This window comes from Loxodonta africana, chromosome 1 (assembly GCF_030014295.1).
Source record: "Loxodonta africana isolate mLoxAfr1 chromosome 1, mLoxAfr1.hap2, whole genome shotgun sequence".
Classification (NCBI taxonomy): domain Eukaryota; kingdom Metazoa; phylum Chordata; class Mammalia; order Proboscidea; family Elephantidae; genus Loxodonta; species Loxodonta africana.
This window is the reverse complement of record NC_087342.1, coordinates 31920145-31941184: the sequence shown is the minus strand read 5'-3', so window position 1 is coordinate 31941184 and position 21040 is coordinate 31920145. Positions and strand designations below refer to the sequence as shown.

Below are 21040 nucleotides of genomic sequence, written 5' to 3'. Positions count from 1 at the left end.
GCGTCTCCGTCACCATGATTCCCAACCCTTGTGGGATTGCAACACGTTCCTGGATTTATTTTTACTGTTCTTCCTCTACACCTTTGAAAGATTTGTTCTGCAGTGTGTTATATACATAAAGGCAAGAATCAAAATAAGTTTAAGATAACGCTTGAGAAATTTTGGAGCACTCTTGGCTGTGGCAAAACCAGGGTTGGGATTCATTGATCTGTGTGGTCATACGTTCCCCCTTCCCCCCGCCTCCCGTTTTAGCATGATTAAATTATTAGTAGTATGGAATTAAGTTATCTGAGTTACTTATGCATAAATTGATTTTAAAGTCTTACATACTTTCAGAAAGTGATGCAATTTTAAATCTTAAGAGTACTGCTTATTTGCACATTTAATAAACTTTAATCCGTTTACCATCACTTAATTTTTTTTAAGTAAGATGAGCCAATTATGGCCAAAAAAAAAAAAAAATAGTTGGCATTTAATAGTTGTTTAACAATTTAAAGCCACTGATATTGTTTTCAAAGATAATTATGGAGTTGGGCATATGCAGAGTGCTCAGAACCTGGCAACAGTGAACACCGTGTATGTGTTTGCTACAGTTGTCATTGCTATTGTTGTTTCTGTTGTTACTATTGTTGAAGACTGGGGTTAGGTCCTGCCTCGTTGTTACTTCCCAGTCTTCAACAATAGTTCCCACTCCACTTTTCTGAATTGCTAGACATTTTAAATCGAAGTGGTACGAGCATTTCACCTAAAAAAAACTCAAGGAAAAATGAGAGCTCATTAAGTTTCAGAGTGGTGGATGTAAATCATTTTGACCATAATAAATTTGATGTTACAATATAAAATATATTACGGGCCTAAACCTTTGCAGATTTAACTAACACCCAGGTACCTATTTTTATATAATTATTTTACTAGACCTCTAATTTAGGACACAGTGTGTTTCAAGTATTTTTGTACGATTATTAAATTAAAGCCTTCCATTAATTTCCATACTATAGAAAAACACCGTACCTATATATATTTATATTACTTGTGGTTTGCAAGTGGTTGTTATAATTTTTTTTTAACGCTTTGTGGAAGTCCAAGTCTGTAAGTTCTAACTTTCTCTGCCTCGTCTTCTCCAGCTTACTGAAACAAATTCAGGTATCAAGTGCCTGGACTCCATGTGCTGTTTCTCAGAAGGAGAAGCAGCGTGCGCGTCTGTTGGAAGAATGCTGGAACGAGTTATAGGACGATGTAGTCCGGCCCACATCAGCAGGTGCGAAATTCCACTAAGTAGCTTTTGCTGCATCTGGGTATCCTGTGAACCGAGACAGGATGAACCTGCAACACTAGATTCCAAACAAACCAGCAGCTGGTTTACCAAATGATGCAGGAGGTGTACTCACTGCCTGTTAGTACTCTGTGATGGTAGATTTCACTCTGTGGCTTTGGGGTAAGGGGTTCCTTCACTCTAATGGGAAGTGGAAGCACCTTTGAAGAGACTTTTCATCTACGGAACAAAAAGTTTTGTCTTAGAATCTTTCTGCAGTGTATGAATAGGAATATATATGGTACGCTTTGTTTCGTACAACTCTTTTTAATTATCCCTAGACTCCTGTTTTCTTTCTTATAGGGTCTTTTTGTTTGTTTTTTCCTTTTTGTCTTTACAAAATAATCTACACATACTAGTGAAGTCAGAAAGCTCTGCTTTTCTTTTTCTTTATGTATATTTTCTCGTCAGTCTTCTGAGGCGTTGAGGTATTTATAAACACAAGAGGCTGTACTTTGGCTCTCCTACCCCATCTTTATCTCTGTAAGGAGGTTTTGAGATGAGTCGTGTTTCTTTCGCTGGGTTGTTACAGTCTATTTAAAAGTTTATAGTCTATAACAGGCTCTTTAAATTGTGGATTAGAAGAGTCTCAGCATTTTTGCTCCCTCCCAGATCTACTTCTTGAATTAGACTGATCACAATACTTGCTTTTGTGGATGACAACAAAAATATCATGTAAAAACAGACTCGTTGAAGATTTATTTAAAACTGAAAGGAATTCATTTCTTCATACATTTCCCCAAGAGGCATTCATCATTTAGGGGCTATTTGGGGGCAGAAACGACTTTTTCTACATTCTGGTGTTCTTTATGCGAATGATATCGTATTTCCAAAATCCAGGCAGCAATACATTGGGTGCGTGAACGGGCCACAAATGGGCAGGAAAAGACGGTGAATATTATTTTCTACTTGAAAAGGGCCAGGAAAGGGCTGGGAAAGGGCTGGGAAGCACTGCAGGAGCAGAGAAGAAAAGACAGAGGAGACACTTAACCACTGATAAAAGAATTGTTAATGTTTGGTTAGTTTGGCGTTTTGAAAAATGATGACTATGTTATCATTCACGTGTCATAAAATCCAGATAACCGTCACTGCAGACTTATCAGTTCTCACTTTACCTTTAGCTATGGCCACGTCTTTACGGTACAGTTGCGTTTATAAATAGCATTCCTGTGTTAATAGAATATATAAGGCACCACCTCCCCCCCATTTATTCTGATTTGATCATAACATGTGATCAAACTATTTCTAGAATTCTGCGGTATCATTTTGTAGTAATTTTATTCCACATACTAGGGTTACTATGAGCAGTTAAACTTATTGGGACTTTGTTATGACTTACCTAGTTGTGTTATAAAGTGCATTATATGTAAGCAAGCAGCTGTGTCATGTCGACATGACAAAGAGTTTCCCACAGAAGTTCCAGAAGGATTTAATTTATAATGCAATTTTACCTATTAACATAGCTTTTACTGCACAGAATCAAGGCGGAGTTAAGACACTATTCTAGAACTTCTACAGAATTTTTTAAATTTATGCTTCAACAGAACGTTGTCTTCAATGACACTATATATCTTAATGTTAAAAAAAAGAAAAACGAATTAATTTTGAATGAGCCAAATTTTTTTTCTGTTTTATACATATTTTCATTTTCTTTGCATTAATTATTTAGGTAATATGCCCCCATTTGCCATTTTTGTGCTGCGTTACCCACTTTGGACCTGGCCCAGGGTTTATGGATTTATTTGGACATGTTTTCTTGGAAGTGGCTGTTATCATCTGTACTTTTTTTCACTTAAAATTGTACCATATTCTTTTCTGAGATTTTTTTTTTACTTTCAAAAAAAAAAGTTTAACTTAGTTATTATTATATTTGACAGACTATAAATACCTTTCCAATTCTGTCCAACATCTTAGCTTATATTATTGGTTACTATTGACTCCCTTTTTTCCCTCTGTTGAATAATCTAAAAAATCTTTTGAGATCTGTTGATTTTTTTTTTTTTTTTTCAAGTGAATACAGGACTACTCGGTGCTTCCCAAAGGGCTAGATAAAAATTGCCATAGATCCATTAACATGACATTTAAACCTTAGAAGTCGTTTTGGTATGTAGAGTCTTGTTTTTGTTTTCTAGTAAAATATATTTGGCAGTTCCATTTTAATTGTGGAGCAGCCTCTATACTGCGTTTCCATTTTATGTCTAATTTAAAAGAGAGGGCAAGGCTGAGACCTCCAGTACACAAGGTGGGAGCCTGTGGATAGCTGTGTCATTAACATATTAAATATAACAGGCGATGGGCATCATTTGAGAAATACAACCAGTGCTTTTCTATCACAGATCTCTCTGCCAGTTAAACTTGTACCATCTAGCCACAGAAAGTCAACTTACATTTTATTATTGGATGTTGTCAAAGGAATATGCCCTATTACATGATGCGCCGTGTCATACTGTAGCCGTAAATGAATTTCTGTATGGATTTTACCAACAGTGATGTTATCCTAATCAAAACTGTCTTTTAAGTGAAAAAGTTAATGGTATTAGTTGAGGTATTTAATGTTGTTAAATATGATATTTAACACAGGAATGCACACATGTGCTTTGAAAAGATTGAAAATGAAGGGAAACTACCTAATGAGATTCTTCTGTTTCCACAATGAGTGGAAACCTGATTCCAGATAATTAAGGTGTTGATACATTTTACATTTTGTTGTATATATCTGAGTGTACCTCCCCCCATAAATCCTTACCATATTTTTATGCAAATAAGGTACACATTCTACGTATGCCAACCGCTCCCTTCCCCCTCCCCAGGTGTTTTTTGTAAGTGCTGCTGTGCCAATTTTTTTTTTTTTTTTACATGTTGCTTTAAAAAAATTAGCATAGCACTTAAGAAAGATACCTGGTGGGGTGGGGGGAGGTGGAGCAGCTGGCAGACAAACATAAAAGCGTGCCTTATTTGTGTAAAAATATGGTACTCTTTAAGAAACTTTATTCTCATTTTGTCCATTTATCTTACACATACTGAGTGCCTGTTATGTACCAGGCCGGTTCCAGGTGCTAGAGAGACAGTGGTGAAGAAGAGATAATGTCCAGGCTTTTCTGGGAACGAGTAAAACTAGAGGACCAACCAGTAAACCACTGGTGTAACTGTTGTCTGTCTGTCTTCCTGTTTGCCAGCTTGGTAAAATTTCTGGAGTCCACGCTTCATTATGGCTGTGCTCACTTAATGGCTGGTTTAAACCCAAACTTCATACAAGCTAAGCATCTCTCTGGGAAGCAGCAGATACATGATAAATATGTACTAGGACTATTTTAAGCATAGTCTCCTCCTCTAAGGTCTTTGTTTAGGGAAAGTGGAAACCCTGGCAGAAGTTACATAAATGTATTTACTAGGTGCTTTTTAGTCTCAAATCTGCCAGGCACTCCTTGGATTTATATAAATAATTTATTTTAGTCTCATAAGAAGCCACCTCTGACTGGGTGATCCTGATCGTCCTTGAGATAGGCAGGCTAGTTTTTGATCGTGGGTTGTTTTAGCTTGAATTAATACAGCTACAAATAAAGCACTATGAAATGAATTGCTTATGGGACTTATCATTCAGACAGTAGTTGACTTTTCTAGATCAGTAGGGGACCATTTGTTGAAAACCCTAGTGACCTAGAGGTCTTTGGTACCTATCAAATAAGCCATTTGCTGCATTCAAACGAATTATGCTAAAATCTTTAGAATTTATAGTGAGAAGAATTAACCAATAATATGACCATAGTACTACTTTCATTCCAACGCTTCTGGTAAGTGGGATTTTTTTGTTTCTGTAATGTCAAAATATATTTACTTTTCAGTGAAACAGTGTACATAACTCTTCATAACATACTTATTTCCTATTGAACTGTTATAATTTTAGGAGAGCCTCATGCTTTACTACCTGTAGGAATTGTTGTGATGTTAGTGAATGTCTGGACTTTGGCTAGTATTTTTATATAATGGCTACAGCATTATTTTTCTCAGGTTTTTGTATAATACAAATAGAATGGGCATTAAATGCTAGTGTGAAGAACTTTAGCATTTAAAACGATTCACTCAGCAATTATTTTAAAACTCAAATTACATTTTGGCCCTACATTTTAGAACGAATTTTTTTTCTCAATGACAACATAGGACCTGGTGAGCCAAACTTTTCTCTTATTGTTGCTTTAGATCGTGGAGTGCGTCCGATCCCTTCTGTACCAATGACAGAAGCGTCCTGACCCTCTCCACAATGGACTCCTCAACCTGCTAAGGGGCAGTAGCACCTTGTAGGAAACATCTCACCTCCTGTTCTAAAATTCAGTGTGATTAACCTTTCACGGGCTGCACTGGCTCTGCAAAACCTCTTCCCGAAGTCTCTGGAGAGTTCATCCCCACTCAGAGTTGCAGTGGCTAACAGAAGGCATTAACGTGAACCCCTTGGGCTGCCCTGAATTTGAATCTGAACATGTTAAAATTTATCAACAAGGAGACATTTTCCACGTCTGTCTGCATTGTCCTTCGTGTCTATGGGACTCCTAATGGCATTTTGGAGCCCTGGTGGCTCAGCTACTAAACAAAAGGTCGGCAGTTCGAATCCACCAGCTGCTCCTTGGAAACCCTGTGGGACAGTTCTCCCATCCCCCGTACAGTCGCTATGAGTCAGAATCGACTCGACAGCAAGTTGTTTTTTTGAATGGCATTTCAGCCTTTGCTGAGGCCACTGTGTTTTAATATCAGAGTAGTAATGGGAGATACCTAACTCCCAGATGTGTGTATTTTTTAGTATTAGCTCGGTTACTGACTCTTTAAATCTGCTTCTGTAAAATACGCTGAAAAGTTTGCCTTGAAAACTCTATTTTTTTATTAGAGTTCTATTTGAAGCTTTTCATGGGAAAAGTGTATGTGAATAGTGAGGGATTTTGGTCCCTCAGTGACCCATGTTGTTAATTCACTAATGCTTTCTAAGTCCACAGAGCAGCGTAGGAGAACGCATTTCATCCATTAGTTTACTGCAGTGTGGGTGGAGGACACACCAGTTCCAGACTTCTCTAAATGCACCGTGACACGGCCACCAGAGTTAGCCGTACACAGGCAAAGGGTATATACTGGCTTACATACAAATCAGGAATCAAATCCATTCACCAAATTTCAAATTGATAATATTTTTGTGGCAGAATATGAAGGATATTATTGCATATTATTAATTTAATATGTTCATCATTGGATTTTTTGCATGCTTTAATCTGGTTAATATATTTAAATTTGCTTTTTTCTTATTTATCCTGAAGGCTCTGTTTATAGTACTTTATGATGATGTTGTAAAGTTCAAATATATCAATAAAAAACAAGTCTGGACAGTTTTTAAATATTGTAAATACTTTCAATTATGCAAATCAAAATACTGTTGGGTAGTTAAATCAATAAAAAGAGAAGAGCCTCTTTCTGTGGCCAATTGAGAATCACTCTTGCCTCTTTAGACTAAAGGATTTCAGATAAAAGTCCTATTATTTTTCAGTTATCATATGTTATCTGAGTTACAGCAGACTACCACAGTAAAGTGAAATCTACCCAGTGTCCCATTATAAGGTATGATTTCAGGCATGGCTGTGCAATGTATATGAAACAAAGTCTAAAATGCTCAATTTTTGTGGGATAATCACAATCATAAGTTAAAATGCTGACAATGGTTAATCAGGTCCATGTGAGTGTAATTAACTCATGGCACTTTCAAGACTTGCTTCTATCCTGAAATTATCCTGTGAATTCAGCGTTGTCATTTGTTCTGATAAACAGTAAAGCTGGTTTAAAACTTGGAAATGAATACAGAATGAAGAACTAGCACCCAGCTCTTAGCTGCGGTACTGGGTTTGGGAAGATACTGTTTGTCTGGAAATAAGTGAAAGGAATAATACATGATCCACACACGGACTCGTGTTCCAGAAGAGGAATTATTGCAGAAATATTTAACAGTAGTTTAGTGGAGGTAGGATGGGATTTCTTTTTCTTAAAATGTATAAAACGTACATAAAACAAAATGACACGCAAGAGGCCTGCAGTACATCTATCTTCCAGTGTCTATTTGCCATCAAATAAACTGAATACCAACACTAAAGAGAAGGACTACAGAGGCATCACGCCATCTGTGACCAACTGCGCCACTCTCTAAGCAGGACAGGTCAGCTAGCCTGCACAGTGCCCAAGGCCTGGTTTGCAGTCTCTGCAGTCACCATTCGATGTCAGTTCAGAAGACCTTTATATCAAAAAAAAGGTCAATGGCATCATCCCACGCTGTTGTTCAAAACCTGTTTCCTTTAAAGGAAGATTATCTTGTATTTTTAAGAAAAGGATTCTCTTTCCTAATTTCTTTAAGAAGGTAACATATAATAAAGCCTACAAGTTTTGAACAGTTATCTAGTGCCGACATTCATATTATACAACTATTACTATATAACCAGTCATCACAGACAAGTTTCCCCTTTGCGTATAACTTTAAAGTTCTTTGGAACGTGTGATGTTGATAATTGGCCTACTATTTGGAAACCCTATGGGCAGCTCCACTCTGTGCTCTAGGTCACTATGAGTCAGAATCAACAGCAGAGGATGGGTTATCATCTGCCAGAACCAAAGTAAGATGTTAAATGTGCTAGTGCTAGTTAATGAATGGCCTCAAATCGGTGTGCCTCAGCTTGCTTGCCTTGGCCCAGTTGAAAGGCTGCAGCCCTGCAGATAGTGGCAAGCACCCAGTCAGTGTCCAGACTTGCCCATCAGCTGCTCTAGGTGACTCAGCACCCTGCCTCAGCTTCAGCAAGCAGAGGCTCACCCTGGGAGGAGTCTGAGAGTGGGCCAGGGAGAAGAAAAAAGAGGCGAATTTACAGTCTGAATTTCTCTAACTGTCCGTCCTTGGACTCTCACTAGGTACAAAGTTCCCCAGACCTGGCCCAAGCCGTGGTGCAATACTAAGGAGCCTTCAACAGAGGCAAGTGGCCCTGTGAAAAGATTCCCATACTCGGCCCTATTATTAGCAGCACCAGGGCTAGGGCCATTTTTACTGCATAGGATTGTGAAATTGGACTTGTCTGATAAGCTTGAGACTCCTGCTGATAGGCAGAAGTCAAGGCCACTAAGCAATTCACAGTAGAGGAAAGCTTTTTAAACACCCTCCTCTGAAAAGCTCTTGGCATGGAAGGCAAAGGGGGAACTCTTCCATGTTTGTGTTTTCCCTGTAAACATTAGTGGGGGGTCTGGTACAAGCAGGTATTAATAAAACTATAACACCAAAGATTCATGGAAAGCATGTCTTACTTATTTTGGTACGTCTTCATAGACAGTTTTATTTCTATCTTGAAATGAGTCCTTTATTTTCATAAAAAAAAAAAAAAAAACATTACTAAAGTGTTGTTTTATGTAAGATAACTTGAATGATACTCCTACAAAAAATAGCTCATCGCTAATGATATGTTTGTAATAATGGCGATTGTTAGATTTCTCTAGGAATTAGCTGGGAATATCCTAGCAATACTTAGGACCCCAGACACTGTGGCTGCCTAATGTAATCCTTAAAAAATTCTCTGCATTGCCAGTAAACGTAGTATACTTATTGTACAGGTCTCGGTACTTTTTTAAAGTTTATGAAATTATATTTATCAAATAAACACTTTCCTATAAAATTTAAGTGTTTCTCCATCATTTAAGCATTTTAAGCTTCTCTCTGCTCGTCACAACCAGCACTGCCAAGCTTGCTCCAGTTAAGTTCTACTGTATTTACCCTCCATTATAGCACAGAAATGTCACTATGCCTTTCGCTGCCTGCAATTTTTAAAAATCCAGGAGTTCTCTGATTATCCAGGTTTTATAGATCTTCAACACAGCCTCTGCGAAAGGGACTGATAGAAATGTACCCACTGTAAAGACAGCACGTTTCAGCCAGAAATGGCCACTGTTCACGAAAGGCCAGCCAGGAACACGTACAAGTCTGGACAATGCCTCGGTCCATAAAGGACATGTGCTTTGTGAAAAGATATATCCCAACCTCCTAATGACATCAAATCATTTTTCCTAAAGGATTCTCAGCTCCCAGTCAGAACACACATAATTGTTTAGTCTCTGTTTATTTTTAAAAAAGGTAAGCTCCTGCCTCTGCCCGAGTGTTAGGGTTTGAAAGGGATGACAGCTCCCGAGTCATGTAATGTGTTTGTATTTCTGAAATGAAATACGAGCTTGATTCTGGGGGAAAAAATCAGTGTATCTAGGCATCGATTTTATATTAAAAAGGGACTTGAGGGTTTGGACTATATTTATGGTGACTTCTGTCTGTAACTTTTAATGTACAATAAATAAAAATAGCACGTGACTAATCTTGTCTCTTAATGAATAAGAAACGTAGGACAAAAAATTTATAAAAAGCATTTCACCAGAAAATGCAGTGAATTCAGAAACAACTCCAGCTTAATTTTGAAGTGGTAACCGACTCCTAGGGCGGAGCCACTGTAAACGGAGACGGACCACCACGGCTCTCAACCAACAGCTCCTTCTGTGGGTGGTCTGTAGTAAACCCCTGATAAATCTCTGGTAAATCGGGTTTTTCCTATGAATTTTTAAAGGTAAAATGGTTTTTATTAAGGCATAATTTACAGACAATGAAGTGCACAGATTTTTGGATTATAATTCAGTCGCTTCTGACAAATCTATGGTGGCACAGTGGTTAAGTCATAGGACTGCTAACCAAAAGGTCGGCGTTTCGAATCCACCAGTCGCTCCTTAGAAACCCTATGGGGCAGTTCTACTCTGTCCTATAGGGCCGCAATGAGTTGGAATTGACTGGACGCTACTGGGTTTGGTTTTGATTTTTTTTTTTAAACACCCCGTAACCCTCACCCCAGTCCAGACAAAGAGTCTGTCCATCATAACAGAAAGTTCCCTTGTGCCCCCTTTCCAATTCATTCATTACCCCTTTTACCCGCCTCCAAAAAAAAAACCTGTTGCATTGATTCAGACTCATATCAACCTATAGGACAGAGGGTTTCCAAGAATTGCCTGATGGATTTGAACTGTCAACTTTTTGGTTAACAGCCATAGCACTTAACCACTACACCACCAGGCTTTCCCATACTCACCCCAGGCAACGACTTTTCTAATTTCTGTTGTCATAGTTTTGCCTGGTTTTCAATTTCATATATAGAATTACACAGTGTGTACACTTTCTTCCGGCTTTGTCACTCAACACAGTGTTTGTGATATTCATCCCTGTTATTGCATGTATCTATAATTTCTTCCTCTTTATGGCTGAGTAGTATTTTAATGCATGAAAATATCACAATTTATCCTTCCTCCTATTTATGGACATTTGGGTTATTTCGTTTTGGACTATTAATAATACTATGAACATTCTTTGTGGACATATTTGGTTTCATTTCTCTTGTGGAATAACTAGGATTAGACTTGCTGATTCATGGGGCTGGTTTATGTTTAACTTCATAAGAAACTGACAGAAAATTTTCCAGAAAGGTTGTCTGTACAGTTCTAGACTCCTACAAGTATTTATGGAAATTCCAGTTGTCCCATATTCTTGCCAACATACTTGGTGTTGTCAGTCCTTTTAATTTTAGCCATCTAATGGATGTAAAATGTTACCTCATTATAGTTTAGTTTGTACCATGACTAACAATATTTAACTCCTTTTCACATGCTTATTGGCAATTTTTTTTTTCCCCCTGAAATATCTGTTCAAGGCGCTGGCCATTTTTCCATTAGACTGCTTGTCTTGTCATTGAATGACAGGAATCATTTATATAAAGATATAAATCCTTTGTCATATGTATTGCTAACATGATCCCCCAGTCTGTGGCTTACCTGTTTATTTTATTATTATTATTTTTTTTTTTTTTTGGTATGGTGTCTTTTGGTGAGGAGAAATGTTTTCTTCTGATGAAGTCCGATTTTTTTTTCCCCCTTTTATGCCTAGTGTTTTTTATGTCTTTTCTAAGAAATCTTTGTCAACTCCAAGGTCATGAAGACATTTTCCTCTGTTTTCTTCTGAAAGATTTACAGTCTTAACTTTTATGTTTAGATCTATCATCCATCTCAAATTCATTTATGTGTATGGTGTGAGGCAGGAGTTGAGGGCGTTTCTTCCTCACCCTACCCCCAATAAGGTTATCAGGTTGTTTCAGCTCCATTTGTTGACATACTCTGTTTCCCCATTGAAGTAGTTTAGTTCCTCTTGGTAAAGTTAATTGGTAACAAGAGTACGGATCTGTTCTGGACTTTATGTTCTGTTTTAATCACCTACCCTAATACCGTAGCACACTGTCTTATTGTAGCTTTATAGTAAGTTTTGAAATCATGTGTAAGTCCTCCAACTCTGTTCTGTGTAAAGGTTGTTTTGGCCATCCTGGGTCTGTTGCATTTTCGTATAAATTTTAGGATCAGCTAATCAGTTTCTAAAAGAAAACTCTGATGTGATTTTGATTTGGATTGCTCTGAATCTATGCATCAGTTTAGAAAGAACTGACACTGTTAACAATATTGAGTCTGTCTCCTAATCCATTAACATGGTATATCTCTCCATTTATGTAGGTCTTTAATATCTCTTAGCAGTGTTTTATAGTCTTCAGTGTAGATATCTGGAAGATCCTTTGTTAAATTCCTAAGTATTTTATGTCTTTGGTGTTACTGTAAATAGAATTGTTTTTAAATTCATTTTCTAATTGCTCAATACTAGAACACAGAAATACAATTAATTTTTATACTTTTGATTTTGTAACCTACAGCCCTGCTAAGTTCACTCATTTGTTCTAGGAGGTTTTTGTTTTCTTTTCTATGGAACCCTTTGGATTAATCGTGTCTTCTGAGAATAAAAAAGTTTCAATTTTTTCCTTTCCAATCTTTATGCCTTTTATCTCTTGTTCTTGCCTTATCACACCAGCTGGAACTTCCTGTACAAAATTAAACAGGAGAACCACGAATCGGTGTTGAATTTGGAAAAATGCCTTTTCTCCATCTGTGGAGAGAATCATGTGATATTTGTAATTTGCTAATAGGGTGAATTACTTTGGTTAATTTTCAAATATTAAACCAATTTAACATCCCTGAAATGAATCCCACTTGGACATGACATGTTATCCCCTTATATCTCACTGTTTCATTTGCTAATAGTTTAAGGACTTTTGTGTCTAAGCTCATGAAGGATATAGGCCTGTAATTTCCTTTTCTTGTAATACCCTTGTGTGTTGGTATTTGGTATTTAGGGTTATGCTGGCCTCATAAAACAAGTTGGGAACTGTTCCTTCCTCACCAATTTCTGGAATAGTTTGTGTAAGGTTGGTATTCATCTTTTAATGTTTAGAAGAACACACCACTAGTCATCTGGGCCTAGAGTTTTGTTTTGTTTTTTGTGGGCAAGTTTTTTTGTTTGTTTGTTTTTTACAAATTCAATTTGTGAAGCAGATAGAGGGCTAGTCCAATTTTCTATTCTTGTATCAAATGCTGCAAGTTCTGTCTTTTAAGGAATTTGTCTATTTCATCTAATTGCCGAATTTTTCACATAAAGTCATTCAGAATATCCTCTTATTATCCTTATAATAACTATGGGATCTGTAGTGATTTTCCTGCTTTCATTTTTTTTACTGATAACTTTTTTCCTTGCCTTTTTTCTTGACCAGTCTTGCTAGGGATTTAATAAATTTTAGTAATCTTTTAAGGAACCTTTTTTTTTTTTTTTAATAATTTTTATTGTGCTTTAAGTGAAAATTTACAAATCAAGTCAGTCTCTCACACAAAAACCCATATACACCTTGCTACACACTCCCAATTACTTTCCCGCTAATGAGACAGCCAGCTCTCTCCCTCTACTCTCTCTTTTCTAACCCCCTCCACCCTCTCATCTCCCCTCCAGGCAGGAGATGCCAACATAGTCTCAAGTGTCCACCTGATCCAAGAAGCTCACTCCTCAACAGCATCCCTCTCCAACCCCCAACCCGTTGTCCAGTCCAATCCATGTCTGAAGAGTTGGCTTCGGGAATGGTTCCTGTCCTGGGGCAACAGAAGGTCTGGGGGCCATGACCACCGGGGTCCTTCCAGTCTAGTCAGACCATTAAGTCTGGTCTTATGAGAATTTGAGGTCTGCATCTTTTTTATCCCACTGCTCTCCTGCTCCCTCAGGGGTTCTCTGTTGTGTTCCCTGTCAGGGCAGTCATTGGTTGTAGCCAGGCACTATCTAGTTCTTCTGGTCTCAGGATGATGTAGTCTCTGGTTCATGTGGCCCTTTCTGTCTCTTGGGCTTGTAATTGCCTTGTGTCCTTGGTGTTCTTCATTCTCCTTTGATCCAGGTGGGTTGAGACCAATTGATGCATCTTAGATGGCCGCTTGTTAGCATTTAAGACCCCAGATGCCACACTTCAAAGTGGGATGCAGAATGTTTTCTTAATAGAATTTATTTTGCCAATTGACTTAGATGTCCCGTGAAGCCATAGTCCGCAAACACCCGCCCTTGCTCTGCTGACCTTCGAAGCGTTCAGTTTATTCAGGAAACTTCTTTGCTTTCGGTTTAGTCCAATTCTGCCGACCTCCCCTGTACTCTGTGCTGTCTTTCGCTTCACCTAAAGTAGTTCTTATCTACTATCTAATTAGTGAATGCCCCTCTCCCACCCTCCCTGCCTCCCCTCCTCGTAACCACAAAAGGATGTTTTCTTCTCAGTTTAAACTATTTCTCAAGTTCTTACAATAGTGGTCTTATACAATATTTGTCCTTTTGCATCTGACTAATTTCACTCAGCATAATATCTTCCAGGTTCCTCCATGTTATGAAACATTTCATAGACTCCTCACTGTTCTTTATTGATGCATAGTATTCCATTGTGTGAATATACCATAATTTATTTATGTATTCAGCCAATGATGGGCACCTTGGTTGCTTCCATCTTTTTGCTGTTGTAAACAGTGCTGCAATAAACATGGGTGTGCACATATCTGTTCGTGTAAAGGCTCTTTTTCTCTAGGAGTGGGATTGCTGGATCGTATGGTAGTTCTATTTCTAACTTTTTAAGGAAGCGCCAAATCGATTTCCAAAGTGGTTGTACCATTTTACATTCCCACCAGCAGTGTATAAGTGTTCCAATCTCTCCACAGCCTCTTCAACATTTATTTTTTTGTTGGAGTGAGATGAAATCTCATTGTAGTTTTGATCTGCATTTCTCTAATGGCGAATGATCATGAACATTTCCTCATATATCTGTTAGCTACCTGAATGTCTTCTTTAGTGAAGTGTCTATTCATATCTTTTGCCCATTTTTTAATGGGGTTATTTGTCTTTTTGCAGTTGAGTTTTTGCAGTATCATGTAGATTTTAGAGATCAGGCGCCGATCAGAAATGTCATAGCTAAAAATTTTTCCCAGTCTGTAGGTAGTTTTTTTACTCTTTTGGTGAAGTCTTTGGATGCGCATAGGTGTTTGATTTTTAGGAGCTCCCAGTTATCTAGTTTTTCTTCTACATTCTTTATAATGTTTTGTATACTGTTTATGCCATGTATTAGGGCTCCTAACGTTGTCCCTATTTTTTCTTCCATGATCTTTATCATTTTAGATTTTATATTTAGGTCTTTGATCCATTTTGGGTTAGTTTTTGTGCATGGAGTGAGGTACGGGTCTTGTTTCATTTTTTTGCAGATGGACATCCAGTTATGCCAGCACCATTTGTTAAAAAGACTGTCTTTTCCCCATTTAACTGTTTTGGGGCCTTTGTCAAATATCAACTGCTCATATGTGGATGGGTTTATGTCTGGATTCTCAATTCTGAAGGAACTGATTTTTATTGCTTTTGTCAATTTTCTCTATTGCTTGTTTACCATGTCATTCCTTCCATTCTTTTTTTTAATTCCTTCTTTCTCTTTTTTATGGTGTTTTAGAAGCTTAGGTAATTGATTTTAACCCTTCTTCTTTTTAATAAAAGCATTTAAAGCTGTGCATTTCCCTTTAAACTAAAAAACCAAACCCACTGCCATCAAGTCAATTCTGACTCATAGCGACCCTATAGGACAGAGTAGAACAGCCTCATAGAGTTTCCAAGGAGTGCCTGGCGGATTTGAACTGCCGACCTCTTGGTTAGCAGCCATATCACTTAACTACTATGCCACAAGGGTTTCCACATTTCCCTTTATGTACTTCTTTACATGCATCCACAAATTTTGGTATATTTTATTTGTGTTGTTAATCAAGCCACAATCTTATTCCTTTGGGATTTCTTCTTTGAGCCATGAGTTATTTAGAGGTGTTCTGACTGATTTCTAAATATTTGGGGAATATATATATAATATATATATTTGTTTTGTTTCATTTTTTAACTGATTTCTTTTTCCCTTGTAGTCAGAGAACATACTCTATATGATTTCAATCCTTTGGAATATATGAGGACCCAGAATTTGATCTGTCTTGGTCAATGTTCCAAGTTAATGTGACTCCTTGCAAATGTTCGAAGGCACATTTAAAGTGTGACTTGAAACAGCATTGAAAAGAACATGCTCTGTAGTGGTTGAGTGTAATGTTACATAAACATCAGTTGGATTAACTGGATTGACGTTGTCATTGTATGCTATATCCTTACTGGTTTGTTTTGGGTTTTTGTTTTCTGTGTTTTTTTTTTTCTTGATGAGTTCTCTTAATTACCAAATGGTGAGTAGTAAAGTCTCCAACTATCATTGTGGACTTACCTGTTTCTCTCTTTCTGTCATTTTTGCTTCATACATTTTGAAGCTCTTTATTAGATGCATATACTTTTATGGTTATGTCTTCTTCATGAATTGACTCTGATCGAGAAGAAAAGTCCCTCTTTTTTACTTTATCTGATATTAATGCAGCCACACTAGTTTTCTTATGCTTAGTATTTGCATGGTATGCATTTTTCTATCCTTTGACTTTCATCCCAACTGTGTCCTTGAAGTGTGGCCTGTAGGAGCATTGGGCTTGCTTTTTATCCAGTCTGACAATCTCTGAATTGAAGTGGTTACCCCACTTATGTTCAATGTAATGACCGAAATATTTGGGTTTAAGCCTCGTATCTTGCTCTCTATTTTCCGGTTCTTCCATCTCCTGTTTGTTCCATTGTTACTCCTTTCCAGCCTTTATTTGGATTCCATTTTCTCTCCTCTTTTGGCTTTTTAGCTAAGCCTCTGCTTTTAATGTTTACTCTAGGATCTACTACACATCCTTAATTTAAACCAGTCTGTCTTGATTTATGATTCTAGCACTTCACCTATAATGTAAGACTCTTACATTGGTATAATTCCACTTACCCCTCTTCCAGTCCTCTGTACTATTATCATATATTTCACATTTACATGTTATAAACAATACTTTTTTGCTTTGAAATATCAATTCTTTTTTAAAAAAGTTAACATAGAAAATGTTTTTGCACTCAACCACAAAAAGACAGACAACCCAATTAAAAATTGGGCAAAGGATATGAACACCCACTTCACGAAAGAAGATATTCAGGCAGCTAACAGATACATGAGAAAATGCTCTCGATCATTAGCCATTAGAGAAATGCAAATTAAAACTACGATGAGATTCCATCTCACTCCAACAAGGCTGGCATTAATCCAAAAAACACAAAATAATATATGTTGGAGAGGCTGCGGAGAGATTGGAACACTTATACACTGCTGGTGGGAATGTAAAATGGTACAACCACTTTGGAAATCTATCTGGCGTTTCCTTAAAAAGTTAGAACTACCATACGACCCAGAAATCCCACTCCTCGGAATATATCCTAGAGAAATAAGAGCCTTTACACGAACAGATATATGCACGCCCATGTTTATTGCAGCTCTGTTTACAATAGCAGAAAGCTGAAAGCAACCAAGGTGTCCATCAACGGATGAATGGATAAATAAATTATGGTATAGTCACACAATGGAATACTACGCATCGATAAAGAACAGTGAGGAATCTGTGAAACGTTTCATAACATGGAGGAACCTGGAAGGCATTATGCTGAGTGAAATTAGTCAGATGCAAAAGGACAAATATTGTATAAGACCACTATTATAATATCTTGAGAAATAGTTTAAACTGAGAAGAACACATTCTTTTGTGGTTATGAGGGGGGGAGGGAGGGAGGGTAGGAGAGGGTTATTTACTGATTAGATAGTAGATAAGAACTACTTTCGGTGAAGGGAAGGACAATACTCAATACACGGAAGGTCAGCTCAACTGGACTGGACCAAAAGCAAAGAAGTTTCCTGAATAAACTGAACGCTTCGAAGGTCAGCAGAGCAAGGGCGGGTGTTTGCGGACTATGGCTTCACGGGACATCTAAGTCAATTGGCAAAATAAATTCTATTAAGAAAACATTCTGCATCCCACTTTGAAGTGTGACATCTGGGGTCCTAAATGCTAACAAGCGGCCATCTAAGATGCATCAATTGGTCTCAACCCACCTGGATCAAAGGAGAATGAAGAACACCAAGGACACAAGGTGATTATGAGCCCAGGTGACAGAAAGGGCCACATGAACTAGAGGCTTACATCATCCTGAGACCAGAAGAACTAGATGGTGCCCGGCCACAACCGATGACTGCCCTGACAGGGAGCACAACAGAGAACCCCTGAGGGAGCAGGAGAACAGTGGGACACAGACCGCAAATTCTCACAAAAAGACCAGACTTAATGGTCTGACTGAGACTAGAGGAATCCCGGTGGTCATGGTCCCCAAACCTTCTGTTGGCTCAGGACAGGAACCATTCCCGAAGACAACTAATCAGACATGGATTGGACTGAACAATGGGTTGGAGAGAGATGCTGATGAGCAGTGAGCTACTTGTATCAGGTGGACACTTGAGACCGTGTTGGGATCTCCTGTCTAGAGGGTAGAGAGGGTTAGAAACTGGCAAAAACAGTCACAAAAGGAAAGGCTGGAAGGAGGGAGCGGGCTGACTAGGGGGAGATTAAATGGGAGTATGGTAAGGTGTATATAAGTTTATATGTGAGAGACTGGCTTGACTTGTAAACTTTCACTTAAAGCGCAATAAAAATTATTTTTTAAAAAAATGTTTTTGCATTTACTGTTTCCATCCAGACTTGTACTTTTTCAAAGACTAACAAATATTACTAGATTATAATTTTTCATATAGTACCTTTGCCAATATTTTAAATTTCTTGTTAGTAAAAATGGAATTAATTATGGACTCATAGTTGTGGCATAAGATGGGTAATTAAGGAGAATAATAGACTGAACTTGCCTGATCAACATACTAGGACATAATGCAAATTTTTTTTATATGACTAACTTAATTACACTAAACCAGGGTTTCCTGTTCAATTATAAGAACTTTGAATATTAAAAAAAAAATTATAGGACTCTGACTTACGTTGTACTTTTGTGTCTATTGAGAAAAGGCACACACAAGGACATAAGGATATACAGGCCCTTTGCACTAGCAAAGTTACACTAGAGGTACAGTCTAGGGTGGAACCACCTTACAAGGACATTTGAAAATACGTGGGGTATTTTGGCTTGTCACACTAGGGAAGCAGGAATTCATCAGTAATTAACTCCCTGGAGTAAATGTGCAGCACTCAGGTACAATACAGAATTGTCCTACCCAGAACGTTCACAACACTCAGACAAGAGACTGAAAGAATCTGGCTATACTTTGGAGTCTAGCAGATTTTGGCTTGCTTGTTTTGAGATGAAGAATAAAAAATACATCTAACCTTAACAGAATTCTTTTTTTCCTGATACCTGTTTCTAATCCAGTTATCTTCCATCAGAGTAAATGACACCATCATCCACATAACTGTTCAAGTTGAAACTTTCTTTCCTTTCCCCCCTCTGATATCTACTCCATCCTTCAGTTCTTTGATCCCAACCTTTAAGGTAATATTCCTAATCTTCCTCTCTCTTCGTCTGCCATTACCACACCAGTTCAGACCAGCATCATCTCTAGCCTGGGCAGCAACCTCCTAACTGCTTGGTGACCATTCTCTACACAGCCTCCAGAACGCACTTTTAAAAGCGAAAACCAAATCATTTTACTCCCTTGCTTTAACACCGCATAGGTATCCCATTGCGCTTACAATGAAATCAGACTCCTCATGCTGACGCACAAAGTCATGAGTATGTGGCCCCTGCCTGCCTCTCAGATCTCAACTCACCCCACTGGGCTGCCCCCTCACTGCCTTCCCCTCTGTTCCTCAGAGTCGCCAAGTTTATTCCTACCTCAGAGCTTTTGCCCTTCTATTCTCTCTGCCTGGAACGTTTTTCTCTCCTAGGTCTTCATGTAGCTGGTTCCCTTTCTTTCAGAGCCCTGACTCTGTAGGAGTAGGAACAGGTGGTTACGTTAAAAAGAAGTAAAACTAAAAATCTCAGATACACTAAAGTTTGAGAACCAGTGAGTTAAACTTTTTTTTTTTCCTTGTATGGCTATAACCGAGTTACAGATTTGTTAATGAACCTAGAAAAAAGGCATCTGAATATGTAATAAATTATCTTTTCCATTTTCCTTAGAATTTACTTCATACTCAGTGCATGAATTAGGATAAGGTTATATTGCTGTGACAGAGAAACACAACAACAATAATAAAGATTCTGAGTTCCAATTGACAGCCTACCCTCTTCCATATAATCATTGGTTTCATGTATCTCAAATGAAATAACAAACATTACCCAACAAGTGTCTGTGGATCAGGAATCTGAGTGCAGATAGTTTGGGCGCCTCTATAAAAGCCTCTCAGAAGGCTGCAGTCAAGATGTTGGCCAGAGGTGCAGTCTCATCTGAAGGCTCAACTGAGGGAGGATCTGCTTCTAAGCTCATTAACATGGTTGCTGGCAAGACTTACTTCCTCATGGGTTGTTGGGCTGAAGGCCTCAGTTCCTCACTGGCTGTGGGCTGGAGGCTGCCCTCGGTTCCTTGCATCGTGGGCCTCTCTCCACAAGGCAGTCAATTTTCCAACAAAGTGAGCAAATAAGAGAGCAAGAAAGGACAACCAAGATGGAAGCTACCATCTCTTCACAGCAATCTCAGAAGTGATATCCCAGCACTTTTGAGGTATTGTGTTCATTAGAAGCAAGTCACTAGGTCTTCCCCACACTCAAGGGTAAGGGGTCACCCAACGATGTAAATCCCAGGCAGCAGGGATCATTGGAGGGGCATTTTAGACACGCCTATCACAACTGGTCTGCTTCTACCTTAACCTCACCCCTACACACAAATCTCTTCTCAACACATTAGCTAAAGCAATTTTTTTAAAACTTAAGTTAGGACATGTTACAGCCCTGGTGGCACAGTGGTTAAGAGTCCAGCTGCTAATCAAAAGGTCAACAGTTTGAATCTACCAGCTGCTCCTTGGAAACCCTATGGGGCAGTTCTACTCCATCTTATAGGGTCACTATGAGTCGGAACCAACAGCAATGTGTTTGGATTTTTTTTTTTTTTTTTTTTTTTGAGGATCTGTTACCCCCATGCTCAAAACCCTCTGGTGACTTTATACTTCACTCTGAGAAGAAGCCAGAGTGCTAACAATGGCCTGTGAGGCCAGACACCCTTTGCTCCCTGTTTTCTCTGACCTCATCTACTCCTCTTACCCACCCTCTGCAGCACACTAGGCTCCTTGATGGTCCTCAGACATACCAAGCAAGCTGCCCACCCCGAATGGTTGCTGTTTGCTCCGCCTGCAAAACTTTCCTCAGATGTATGCATGGCATACTACCCTCATTTCTTTACG

At 38.4% G+C, this 21040-nt stretch overlaps 1 protein-coding gene across 4 annotated transcripts in view; it reads left to right on the top strand.

Moving 5' to 3' along the window:
* Positions 1–11162, top strand: part of ATP11B (ATPase phospholipid transporting 11B (putative)) — a 113395-nt gene extending 102233 nt beyond the window's left edge. For 3 of the 4 annotated variants that reach the window (XM_064279602.1, XM_010592797.3, XM_010592798.3), the window contains 2 exons: positions 1125–1258; positions 5510–11157. In XM_064279602.1, the coding sequence (XP_064135672.1) occupies positions 1125–1258; positions 5510–5591 (216 nt within the window). In that variant the 3' untranslated portion in view covers positions 5592–11157. Of the gene's footprint in view, positions 1–1124; positions 1259–5509 lie in introns of all 4 variants that reach the window. The other variant, XM_010592800.3, reaches the window with a different exon arrangement.
* Positions 11163–21040: the final 9878 nt, after the last annotated feature.